We start from the raw sequence: 13,327 nt of genomic DNA, 5'->3' as shown, positions 1-13,327 counted from the left end.
AGCTTCACTGAAACTAGGGAGAAGAGGGGGCAGTGAGGAGACAAAACATTTGTAGAAAATATGAAACAAATGACTAAAAAGATAAAAATGTCCACACATCAATTACTGGTGTTCAGCAGAAATATTACAAGAGCTGGTTCCACGTGGTTCTGGAAGAATTATCTACAGAATGTGTCCCAATCAACCAAACATGTCCTCGCGGTCAGCGTTATAGATCTCACCCTCCTGCAGTGAGGCGAAGTTTAAGAAGTGCGAGGGACGGTGGACTTCATGGTAGAACTCCTTGGGGTTGGCCAGCTGCAGGTCGTACTTCATGTTGGGGTCGTGGCGCACACCTATAAGTTAAAGATAAGATGATAAGATAAATTGTAGGAATGTGATGGAAAACACTGATGGCACGATTCCAACTACTCTGCGTCATATATTGTGTTATTTAATGAAAAATAAAGTCTACTGACCCATGAAGTTGTAGTTCCAGGACACCTGGCCAGGAACCATGAAGAAGCCTAAGAAGCGGTCGGACAGAAGCATCTGGACTCTTTCATAGTGCGATGGCAGGTAGCCTTTAGGGTTGTTGCCCTTGTCTGTGTTCTGTCGCCCCCATTCGTACCCACTGGGTGTGAGCTTGTAGGCTGTGAGGGTGCACGAGCCTGGGGTGAAGCTGAAGAGGAGGAGACACACTTTAACTGTCACTGAAGAGTGTTTATAATGTAGATGAGTGGGTGTGTTGGAAGGAAAAACTACCTGCATGTGATGATAATGGTCTTCTCTCCATCCCACGAGGGGTTGTCAGCCATGATCTTGGCGTGGGTCGTGACGTCCTGGGGCGACAGCTGTGGTGACTCATTGGGCTGAGTGTGGATCCAGCCGAGAGGCTCCATTTCCTATTGGTGAGCAGAGAAGAGCACGTTGAATCTAGAAGAGGATTCACAAACGATGCATCGTGGATTCAGAGCAGATGTTGTCTCTCTTACTTTCAGATATTCATGCCCTGGCAGCTGGTTGGGCAGGTGGGACAGTCTGGTGTGTCCCCCACTGCGGCACCATGACGATACAACGGATCTCCTTCACCTGGGGGTTGTCAGGTGGACTGGTGCCATACAGGTAACCTGCAATCTGGAGGATCAGACATCACTATTGTTGTCCACACTAGGCATGTTCACCATGGCATGTTTGTTTGTGTCCTCAAACAAACCTGTGCCCGCAGATCTGATATACAGATGAACTTCTTCAGAACATTCTTGGGCAGAATGTAGGTGTAGCCCGTCTCCTTGATGTCATCAGACGACACGTAGATGTGTTCGTTCGTAGATGGAGGTTGGCAGCAGATATGGCCCTGATGGAGGGGCACGTAAAGACAGGTTCATCTCACTAGTCCAGGTGAGTGACGTGGACATGTTCAGTCCAACACGTACCTGACCCTCCACTCTGTCTTGGAGGAGAACGTCTGTGTCTCATAGTTGGAGGTGGTGGAGGTGATGATCTCGTCACCGTGCTTGTTGACGGTGCGGGTCTGTGTGGCTGTCAGCTGAGACTGCTCTTTGGTCTGCTTCTCAATCTCAGCAATTTGCTGGCGCTGCTGAGAAGGAGCTGAGATCTCCATACCGAGGATGATGTCACGGATCTCAGACTGGGTCAGTGATGCCACGTTCACACTGGAGGAGGAGAAGGAAAGTTTGGTGCTGCCGTCTTCAGAACAAAATACGAGATACTGTCTACATCCATCCCAGGTACAGTACTTACTTGTTCTTTTTGCCGTAGTCAGCAAGAATGAGATCTTTGAGTTGGACCTCCACCTTGATCCACTCCTCATCAGTGAGCGTCGGCCAGATGTGATGGGGCTCAGTGATGGTGGTCTTATCGGGTTTCAGGATCACCTTGGCTCGGTCATTGTTGACATGGAGTGCTCGGAGGATCAGAATGAGTCGGGAGAACGCCTAGAAAGAGAACACATCCAAATGTTAACAGGGATAGAAACAAACAGGGATAGAACATTTGTTCTCCATCTTTCTATGGTTGGTGTCGTTAATGTGCTGTTAGATCAGCAGGAGATGTTTGTCAGGTTGTTGAATTGATAGAACTGGAATGCAAGAACCCTGATGATTTACTGATGTGGGAACTTACGGTGTAGGATGAGATGGTCTTGAGCCAGTCGTCATAGAGGTTGAAAAGCACCATCTGAGGCTCTGTAGCCTTCAGAATCAGGTCTCCAAACTTCTCTACCTTCAAACAGGCCTGGAAGGGCAGCTGCAGCTCAGAGCCCTTGATCACAATGTTGGGAAAGTCGAGCAAGTGGACCTGTGAAAAAAGACAGACTGTATCAGAACTGGAGCACACTGAAATACATCCTCTCTATTGTAGTTAGTATCATCGCCGACCCACCTCCAGAGGGTCCAACATGCCCTTCCTGGTGACAATGATTTGTTTCGGTTGCTCTTCCACTGGGAGCGAGCGAATCAAGGCAGCTACTTCCTCAGCCGTCTTCCATTTGGCCAACTACAGAGACGTAACAAGACACATTAAACACTTGAAGCAGAAACAGTTTTTATATCAACGTGAGTAAACCAGCAGAGTGACGCCGTACCTGTCCCAGACGTTTCTGTCCAGCCCACACAGACGTGTGAATGATCTTGAGGAAGAGCTGGCCAGTTCTGGGGTTGAAAATGAAAATGGCTCCGTTGATGGGCTTGGTGGTTAAGTTGCCCTCAAAGGTCTGGTGAGAAAAGTTGGACAAGGCTCTGATCAAATTCAAGGGTTGTATTGTATTCTGTACATTGTATTCTTCAACATGTGACAGCATGGTGAGCTGTGGGCAGTCACTCTACGGTAAGTGGTACCTTGTGGATGGTGACTCTGTAGACGTTGGTGTCATCTACAAACCAAATGATCTGGTTGGAGAAGAGTTCCCCGTAGTTCTGAGAGGACAGGTAGGGCTCAGTGGGCTCGGAGGAGTACAGCTGCAGACCTTTGCGGATGCGCTCCCGGAGCACATACAGGGCAGGGTTGGCCTTCATAATCTTGGCCATGGCCTGCTGGATCAGAGGTTTGCTCCCAGGGAACCAGTTACCATACGCACTGCACAGAAAGAAACATACAAGCTTTGACTGAACCGACACTTTTTCCCCAGAGACTTTACCTTAAATCGAGCGAACATTGACATGCTACAGCCTTGATGTTTGAGCCCGTCCTGCTAACCTGTGGAGGTTGTACGCCAAGTCGATAGCGATGAGCACACCAGTGGGAGACGGGTAGATACTCATGTTATCAGTGGGTGTAGTCCAGGAACTTGGCCCTGGCATAGCGCTCAATGTCGTGGGAGTCATAGTCTCCCCAGCGCAGCTGGATGTCAATCCAGTACTTCTGTGTGGTGGTGCTGTCCATCACATCCCTGCACACAATTAAGAATTCATGAATGTCCATGACAACGATCAATGTCAAAAGTTTGAATGCATGCACGCAGTCTCGTGCTTTCTGAAAGCGAGTCACTTTCAGGAACGTACTTGGAGTCAGCAAGCAGAGAGGGTCGAGAGACATTCCACTTGTAGGACGCAAAGAGGAGGATGTCTGCGCATGACGAGTTCATCTTGTATGACTTCCTAGGGTGGATGGTCTCCTTCTGCACAGTTTCAATCTCCAGAGCATCCAGCTCCTGGTCAAACACCTGAAAACAAACAAACACCTTCACTACACTGGGCAGTGAAAGAAATCCTTCTCCAGTCAGAAAGTGAAAACCAACCTGACACAGATCCATGACAATGCTCTCATGAATCTTCTGCCACAAGTGAGCCCTGAAGATCTGAATGAGCGAGATCTTCAGTGTGGGGATCTTGCCATGCATGAAGATTCCTGTAAGGTCAAGCTGCACCTGGAAACCCACATACACCTGAAAAGAGAGGAAAATTATGAGCCAGAGCAGAAGGTGATCACCTTAGTGAAGTAAATTCAAATGGTCATGAGAAGAGAGATTTAAAAACGTGCACTTACATTGGCTCTGTTGATGGTGGGCGACCACCAAAGAGTGAAGCGACGGTTGGGGATTTGGTTGAGACCAGACCTCTGGGCATTGGTCAGCTTCTTCCACTTCATGGACTCCTCAAAGCCACTAGCCTTTTCCCTGAAGCCACAAACAGTCGCTGGTTACGTCCCTACATCACACATGACCAGTTCCTTTGTCCCATGCTACTCCAGCTGTTTGCTACTCCAGTTCACTCACCAGAACAGACCTTCCCAGGTGGGAAAGTAAGTGCCTTTGAAGAGGGTGTGCTCCAGGATGCCCTCCACTCCGCCCAGAGCCTGGATCATGTCTGTACGATAGTTGTTCAGATTCCACAGTTTGCCGTCGTGCCGCTGGTGGGTCCACCAGAACGGATTCTGCTTCAGCACCTGTGTTCAACAATCAACACACACACAGATTTAATACGGTTTGACAACTGTGTTCTGTGACATTATTGAACCCAAATACTAAGTAATGATCATACCTGATACTGCTTGAAATCTGTCCGGACTCTCCAGCCTTTGTCATAGGCCAGTGTGTGTCTGTCCTTCTGGAAAAGGGTGTTGATACGCGGGATCCCTCTGTCCCACGAGTCCTCCAAATCCTCCAGAGTCAGACGTCTGGCACACAGAAAGAACAGTTTGCTTGTCTTTTATCTTTTGATTAATAGTTAACAGTTAACCGTGAGTATCACATCAGAAGTGTACCTGTTCTGTGCAATGGCCTCCTGCCTCTTGAGGGCGTACTCGGCCCAGACCCTCTGTGAGTCGATGAACTCACTCTCCCATGGCTGAATGTATCGATACAGGTTAGGAATCAGCTGGTCCTCTTCATGACTCATTCCAGACCTGAAGTGGGTGATGCCCACATCTGTCTGCTTGGACCAGCTGGTGGAGGGGAAGAGGTATTTAGTCCAAATTTACAAAAACTTTACAGCATGGATCAAGTCAGCACTTAATTTCTGTGCTGACTTACCGCAGATCTGACTGTGGAATCAGCACGTGACCCATGGACAGCATGCCGAGGCCTCCCAACTCTTTAGGAGTGTAGAACACCACAGGCGGGAAGCGACTGGGCATTTTGGAGTTCAGGCCAATCTTGATACGTGTCTGGATCTTGTTCTCACACTTGACCAGCAGATCCAGGAGCTCCTGGTGTTGACTACCGCTTCACGGAAGTACGTCATGAGGCCAATTAGAGCCGTGTTCCATTTGTTCACGATCTGGAGGTACCAGAGGCAGATAATGAGGCTAATCAGACAACTCCTTCATTTTCCACTCACTCTAACAGGACAATTGAGCTGCCAACTGACCTTGGTGAACGTGGTGGAGCCTGAGGCCATCAGGATCTGACGCACTCTGTTGTGGAAGCGCTGCATTGATTCATCATCAACCCGCAAGAAGCACTGCGCTGTTCTCTCTTTGGTTACCTATGAGCAAATAAAGGGGAAGGCTTATAATTCAAGATAGAGGCTGGGAGCATCTGCAGAGGTACCATTCAGTTTGGGTTCAATGCTGCAGCATGTGTTGCTCTGATCAGGCAGCAGAACTTTTATCCTGGAGCAGATTCCTCACCTCGTTTTGCAGATTCCAGACACCATCCTTGTGAGTGAACTCCTCGTAGCTTGTGCGACATTTGGGCAGGATCCGGCACTCAAAGCCACACATGTTGAAAAGCAGGTTGGGGTTGTCTTTGCTGTACACCGACACAAAACTGTTCTCCCACTGGACCGTGGTCACGGACCTCGGCAGTCGGTTCTTGATGTCCCAGAACACTGCCCGTCCACTGGAACGAAGAGAAAGGAGTGAGTCATGACCAGTTGTTGCAGTTGTGATCAAAGATGAGTCGAAAGTTCTGAGTCTCACAGGTTGACATCGTGCTTCATGAGTCTCATGCGGGCATCTCGGGGCCAGCACTTCTTGTTGTTGTAACCCACAATGTTTTCATTGTTGGGGTCTGGGTGCTCTGTCAAATACCTCTGAATGAGGTCCCTGGCTTCATCAGCAGAGAACCTGGTGAACGTATAAAGTTAGAGCCATTACAATTCCCTTTCATTGTATTTCCACATAAACTGTTCGACTATAACAGTATAAGACACTATAATGCAAGTTATATTTAATACATGGGTGGGTCAGCTTGTGACGGTGTTGCCGTCTGTCATTTTGGTGATTCAACCGCACCTGAAGAAAATGTGAATGCGGTCAATGTAGCGACAGTAGAGCCGGATTGGGTGGGCGCTCTCTGTGGCCGTATCCTGGAAACTGAGGAAGTCGTTGGGCATCTGGGGTGGACCAGCCATCTCACTGGCACGGTGCAGACCCAGCACCAGCAGGTCCATCACCAGGCCATAGTACTGCACGATGAACGAGGCAAACTGGAGCCCCCGGATGATTCCGTATGAGTTTGTGTGATTCATATCCTGGGAAGAAAAATAAGAAACTTTAAAAAAAAACATTTAAACTGACTTCACTTGGGATTATGAAGCGTTGACAGCATCTCAGCAAGAGACAGACTGTGAGGATAGTTGTGTTACCTTGTAGTTGATGACGACGTTGTTTTGGGCCGTCATGTAATCAGCAATGTTGTGGTCAACAATGAGACGCAACAGTCTGTTGAGCAAAGTCAGATCAATCTTCTCATACATCTTCTCATAGCGGGACTCCAGCATCACGTTACATTCGCCCTCGGCTGTTTCCCACACGTCCTGCAGGTTGTTGATGCCTGTGAAGAACAGTAAGACATGAAATCAAAACATTCTAAAACAACATTCTCATTTAGGCAAAGCTCTGTGACCTTGGCACCACTTGTAGACCAGGAGCGGTGGTGGCTCAGTGTCAGCTGGTTTGATCCAGGGAGGGAAAAGACGTCTCTTGTCTGCCTCGTACCAAAGGTACTGGTCCAAGTAGGCGTCAGTGATCTTCTCCAAGGGCTCTACATCATACACTGGCACCAGGTGACTGTACAGGTCCATGAACTCAATACCCACCTGAAGGAAAAAAAAAAGATATTTAAAGATATTTATTATTTTTGATTAATACTTTCAGAGTATTGTCACATGATCTATTCAGAATCTGCATTTTAAATAAATAATGATATTTCGGTTCAGACCTCTTTGAAGGCTCTCTGAGTGAGCAGGTGACGTTTGATTCTGGACAGAGCCTCATGAGGATTGTCGTAAGCCTGTTCTATCAGCCCAAGCTCTTCCCTCTGAGATTGGTTCAGACGGGACTTCACACTAAAATGCAAAAAAAGTGATGTATGTTGTGCAGTGATTTCATTTGTACAAACAAAGCTCATCACGTGTGTATTTCACCTGTATGCCTCCTTGAGCCTCTCCAGAGCCAAGATGAGCAACTTGGTGTCATGCTTGTATGACAGAGGAGGGAATGGGATGGGAGAGAACCGCCGACTTTCCAGCCAATGAACAGTCGTGGTGTAAATGGCCACCGCCTCTTCAGCTGTGATGTAAGGGCCGTCCTGTAGACACAACGCAAGGACCTCTATTAAAAGAAAGCTTTGACGTACAGGTGCAAATTCAAATGAATCATGTTTCAAATGCCAAGTGCCTGATATTAAAACTAATGAATGAAGTATCTGAATGGTGACAGGCCAACAGCAGCTGCAGCCAGTGTTGCATATAAAGCCACCAGTCATTTGAATATTCCTCCAGTTCTTACGCACAGGCAAGCAGACCAATGCAAGTGCGCCTTTGTAAGAGGATTCCTGTCAAGACTATGAAGGTGCATGTGCTTCCACTTCAATCTGTTTTCTAGGCGTACATTTCAGTGTCTTTTTGTCTTCAGTGCCTTACCTTCAGGTAGTTGTGCTGTCGCTCCTGCTCAGCCTTCAGGTACAGACGGGTCAATCTTCCCAGGTTCTTTTTGCACACCGTTTTGTCCACAGTGGCTCCACGGCGGATACGCTCCCGGTTGTAGTGGGCCGTGTTGGTCCACCAGTCTGCTTTAGCCTTTACGTAGCGGAGGATCATGTTCTCGATGGGAGTGGGCAGGCCGGGCACCTGAAATGGATTGAAAAGAAAAAAAATTTACATTGACACTGTTCTATATTTAAAGGGCATAAAGGTGCAGGCCACAGTGGACGTTGTCACTGAGAGACACTGACCTTCCAGGGAATGTTGGCCTTCCAGCACCTCCAGGACTCACTGAGGTGCTGCAGAATGGTCCTGGCCTTGTTCTGCTTGATGCCTTCAGGCATCATGTCTAGGATGTCGTGCATCACAGCAGCACGCAGCTCCAGGTCAAAGTGAGACTCCACGCGCTGCTTGGTCACAGTCTTGGCTACGCCCTTTGAGTGACGTCCTATTGGGGGTTGGACGCACCATGAACAATGCACAAAACTAACAGATGCCTTCTACCACTCAAGGGCTCAAAACAAAATGGGTTTCGATTCACATGATCATCACCTTCAAACTGCCTGGCCAGCAGATTTCCCAGCCACCTCTCCAACAGAGGAGTGATGCCTCTCATGAAGAACAGCCACACTCTCCAACCAGGTCCCCAGAATCCACAACCTGGACCTTTTCCTACAGGACCCTGATTGACCAAACATACAAACACTTTGAGTGACAGGCACATGGAGGTCACTGCGTCAGGAGCTTCTGGGCAGAAGATTTGCTGAATGTATAAATACTGAAATAATACTTACAGTGTTGAACCGGTAGTATATGAGATGCTTGAGATCCTTGCACATGCGGATTTGTCTCATTAACTTGTACTTGTAACGGTACATGCCAGTCAACTGTCCCACATGAGCGAAGATGTACTGTAGTCCATCAGCCAGCTGAATTGCAAAGACAATATTTGGTTCAGCTACATCAGTCCGTGTATTGTGAAAACAGCAGTAGTCACACTGCAACACTGTTAGTATTGAAATGCCTAATTTCCATACTTCATTTGGCAATGAATCTGATTTAAACTGAAATTGTTCAAAATAAAAGAAGTAAAACTGCAGGGAGAGCAGCTGGGCTAACCTGGAAGGCATCCACATTTCCCAGTCTGTACTGCACATGGCTGTCCACCACCAGCTTGCTCAGACGCAGCACCTCCCTACACAGATGGAAGGCATTGCCGAATCTGGACTTTTTACGCTCCTAAGGGAGAAAAAGAAGAACACAGGTCGATCACCGGGCATTCTGAACACACCAATACAGTCAATTAATGCTCAACAAAATATATATAGAACAAATAAGGAAGATATGCACTTAAGTGTGTACCTTGGTGGTCAGTGTCTTGACAGGCTTCAAGTTGAAGTTGTAGTCAAGATGTAGGTAGTTGAGGTTCTTTCGGTGGATGAGCAGATTCAGCATGTTGTAGCCCTGACGGCACACCTGTAGGCCCACCTCCACCCAGTCCAGCTTGGTGGACTGAAAGAACTTTGTGGCCTTGAAGGAGCGGAACAAATACCTGAAAAACAGAGGAGAAATCTTTAAAGAAAGGTGGACTAGAGTAGAAGGAAAAAAACATTCAGAGAATATGAGACAATGGGAAATCAGAGACGTGTGTGATGATGCTCACCGTTTCTTCTGGGCCTTGGGTGGTCTGTGTTTGAGAGCGTTGAGCACATAGTATTTGAGCAGTTTCTGGTATGACACACGCACTTTCACTGGTTGTCCTGCAGGGCAGTGCTCACGGTACCTGTGAAATTATTCAATGAGCCAATATGGACTTTCACTAAAAAGTTGTATTGGATTCTGAAAAGGTTTGGTATTTGCTCACCAGTTCTTGATCAAGGGGATATCAATGGCTCTCCGTGTGCGCCCTGAGCGGAGGTTGAAGGGCCTTGGAGCCCACAGCAGAGCTATACCATTGGCGGTGTTGTCTGTGTAGAGTGGTGTCTCCTTGAGGAAGGGCTCCACATACTCAGGCAGCTCAAACTCCTCATCGTCATCAGGAAGAGGCTCTTGACTCTAAGGGGATGAAAAACATGACGTATTAATTTTAAAAAAAAAGTTCCCTGAAAACAGATTTTCCTCCCAAAATAATTTAATGTTGAAGTCATATCTGAACAATGATGGACTAGCTGCAGTTGCAGCCAGCAATTACATGATGCATCACCATTCCATTTAATATTCCTCCAGTTCTTACGCACAGGCAAGCAAATCAATGCCAGTCCGCCTTTGTAAGAGGGATTATTTATATTTAGCGCCATGCAGATATGGACAATATGTTGAACTTACCTTAACAGAGTGCCTGTGTGAGATGGGATTGATAAGCGGGTCAAAGTAGAACGCTGGAAGATCTGGATCCTCTGTCTTAATGAACACCACATTCGGTGTGTGGTACCTGCAGAAGGACAGCCATCAGAATAGATGGAATTCTTTTTGGATTTTTTTTTGGTGTCACTTCTTCAGAGCTTACCAGGTGAGATGGACATGGTGCGGCAAGTTGTTGTACAGGTAGGGGAATGCAATTTTGTACTCTGTCCTGATAGGCTGTCTGATGATGATCTTGTTGATATCATTGAACTCATTCCAGTCTTCATCCCTGTCAGAGAGAGGTTTCAGCTACAGCACATTGTATCCAGCATGCTACCACTTCTTTTCATTTCATACAAATCTGTTGGTCTGGGAAAGGAAGTCCTTACTGAAGATTGATGTCTCGAACCAAGGGCTCAAACTTTGGTCCTCCAGGAATGGCCATATTTAAAGCCTTGGAAGTGAAGAAGGCCTTAAGGTCAAACAGGTAAAAGTAGTTGAAATCCACCAGGTCTGTCAGGAGCTGGTTGGCCAGACGATACAACGTGGACATCATGGGCAGTGTGAACTGCCAACGACGGTAGGTGGTTCCATTCACAAACCTAAAGTGGACACAAGTCATTGATTTGACCTGTGGCATTTAAAAAGTGTGACTGAACATTTCTTCAGAGAGATGTGAAGGCTTACTTGGCACTGTCTTTGAGGGGCTGGTGCTCATAGAACCACTCCACAACTGAACCATCTTCCTCTGTGTCCAGCTCCATCTGAATGGCCTCCAGAGGTTCCACATCCAAGATGTTGTCGGCATAGTCAAGTGGCGGCTCCTCATCATCAAATGGGGGAAAGCGCATCCTTTTGAAGTGCCGACGGTCACGTTTTTCCCGACGCATCATGATCCACATGGTGCTAAAATAGGAAGAGGTTATAAAAATGTTAAATATATCAATCGACTTTGCCTGTTCTTATTTATGTGAGGTAAAACAAAATACTAGCGTTATAGAATGCTGATTCTCAGCTAATCTTCTCTTACCCCCACTGAGCAATGTAGACTGGCTCTATCACCCAGGGAATTTCATTAACAAATGAAATGGCTCCAGTGATGTGATAGAGTACTGGCACATCTCGAATCTGTTCCCAGGGCATAGGCATGTTCTCCAAAAGTTTCAGCACAGCGTGGGGCATGTATTTGAGGGCACTGTTACCAAAGGAACAAGGAAAACTATTTGAAATCTGTTCAACAAGGCATAGTATATATCATTATTTGTTTGATTTACTTATTTTTACCCTAGATAGACTCTCTTGTCATGACGAAACTTTCTGTTGGTCATGTCTCCATGGTCCCTGATGATTTTGCGGACATGTTCAGGTGGCATATCTTCCTTCTGAGCATCCACAAAGCCAAACTTCCTCTTTTCTGAGTAGCGCTTTGCCTGAAGCTGCTGCCATTTCCTTGCTGTTGGAAGACATTGGATGCATACTGACTCTACTGTACCCATGCTGTGTTCATTTAATCATTACCATTACAAGTGCACTTCAAAGGAACATACATTATTGTGTACATACCTTTCTCTTGCAGTTTTTCCTCAGTCATGTAGTCTGGGATCTGCACAGGAGGAGGGACACCAGGTGGCATCCCGGGAGGGACTCCTCTGAAGGGGAAGGGAGCAGCCATGGCACCTGGGACATATAAAATAACGACAAAACACTGAAAAAACCTAAATAACAAAACAACAAGAAAAACAACAAACAACAAGTCACTGTTACGTTGCGCAGATATTTAATTAATTTCTGATTAACTGATATAGTAACCGTCAGGCGTCTACAATTATTGGCCATTGATAACTAGCTAGCATAGCATAGCTAACAACATGGCTTCAAGCGTAGAAACGAAGGGGATAAATTGTAACATACTCAGAATAAATATTACATCATCCGCTACTACTGTTACAGAAGTTAAATGTGTTATATAAGTAGTCAAGTCTTTTACAGCACATGTGAATACTGTTGTCAATTTCTGCAAACGACGTGCTGTTTAGGCCAAGCGTGGTTGAAGCGGCAACAATTAGCATTGAAGCTAAACAACGTAAGTTAAGTCACGGTAAGCTACCCGTAACACAATGAAACAACACAACACACCTTGCTGCAGTAACTCCCCCAGCGATTCCGTAACGTCAAAATCAGCCTTTAAATCGCAAAGCTGGCCCCTAAAACATTCCTGCTCTTGCAGAACTTCGCAGATTCGTTTTGTGTCGAGTTGTCTGGCTAACCCCGCATCACGCACGACAAACGACGGCGGCCACAAGATGGACGCAGCTTAGTTGAAATCAGGAAATCAGTTACGCCGGATGGACGTTGTCAGTACCATTCAATGAACGGGATGTTACGTAGAAAAGTACGTACACGTTGGACGGGCGCAATTTTGAAAATACCCGGATGATTGTGTATTTGACGCATGACTGCCCCTACAGTCGTGGAGGGCGTCCTCCAGTTTGTGTATGTGAATGAAGAACACTTCTTTCTAATACAGCGTGCACACTACGTACATACTCGAGAAGGCAGGCAGTACTGTCTCAAATCAAGCAGTGCCGTCGCGTACTTGCAGGAAATGACGTACAAATTTTGACATTCTTCTCTTCAACTACTAAGGCGAATCGCAGCCTACCCTCAACGCCGAAATGTGACAACGTTTTTACCTGTAAAACGAGCACTTGTGTTGTTCCGTTTTCATTAGGATGGTTTTGTGTTGTGTTGTATCACAACATGAATGTTTTCTCACGTCGTTTACGCCGTCACCTGCTACGTAAACGTGTCCTCCTGCTCCTCCTGGCTGAAAATGTACCTGTATGTATTTAACTTTTTTTTACCGAATCGTGTAAGTTAGATAAGTTATAAGTTAGATTAATTATACTGAAAATAACATAGCACATACATGTATACAGTACCTAGTTAGCGATTTAGCATGTAATGTAAAAAGACTCCATTCCAAATTTTATCCTGCACGAAAAATGCTGCTTAAGTAGAAATACACATACATCAAGTTAATGAATGATAGTTTATGTATTGCAGTAAATACGTTTGGTCTCTGACTGAGATAATTTTTCATTTTAACATGAATTGAA

At 46.3% G+C, this 13,327-nt stretch overlaps 1 protein-coding gene across 1 annotated transcript; it reads right to left on the bottom strand.

The window, feature by feature from the left end:
* Nucleotides 1-180: 180 nt before the first annotated feature.
* Nucleotides 181-11,880, bottom strand: LOC144739148 (pre-mRNA-processing-splicing factor 8-like). Its single transcript, XM_078622123.1, is given in 46 exon segments — nucleotides 181-335; nucleotides 459-661; nucleotides 745-884; nucleotides 975-1,013; nucleotides 1,015-1,116; nucleotides 1,196-1,302; nucleotides 1,305-1,336; nucleotides 1,416-1,655; nucleotides 1,744-1,937; nucleotides 2,125-2,298; nucleotides 2,383-2,496; nucleotides 2,585-2,713; nucleotides 2,838-3,075; nucleotides 3,196-3,269; nucleotides 3,271-3,388; nucleotides 3,501-3,661; nucleotides 3,737-3,883; nucleotides 3,985-4,114; nucleotides 4,214-4,383; nucleotides 4,479-4,614; nucleotides 4,702-4,881; nucleotides 4,970-5,150; nucleotides 5,153-5,216; nucleotides 5,307-5,423; nucleotides 5,569-5,779; nucleotides 5,860-6,006; nucleotides 6,175-6,413; nucleotides 6,528-6,715; nucleotides 6,788-6,980; nucleotides 7,103-7,229; nucleotides 7,308-7,471; nucleotides 7,806-8,012; nucleotides 8,117-8,313; nucleotides 8,418-8,547; nucleotides 8,660-8,794; nucleotides 8,985-9,104; nucleotides 9,228-9,417; nucleotides 9,529-9,648; nucleotides 9,730-9,920; nucleotides 10,191-10,296; nucleotides 10,372-10,497; nucleotides 10,598-10,810; nucleotides 10,896-11,114; nucleotides 11,239-11,403; nucleotides 11,493-11,661; nucleotides 11,772-11,880. Coding segments are annotated over 46 exon segments (7,011 nt in total).
* Nucleotides 11,881-13,327: the final 1,447 nt, after the last annotated feature.

Source organism: Lampetra planeri, unplaced genomic scaffold (genome assembly GCF_965212315.1).
Source record: "Lampetra planeri unplaced genomic scaffold, kcLamPlan1.2.h2 scaffold_1333, whole genome shotgun sequence".
In the NCBI taxonomy this organism is placed as follows: domain Eukaryota; kingdom Metazoa; phylum Chordata; class Hyperoartia; order Petromyzontiformes; family Petromyzontidae; genus Lampetra; species Lampetra planeri.
Note: the sequence above shows the minus strand (reverse complement) of the source record. Positions and strands in the feature narration are given on the sequence as shown.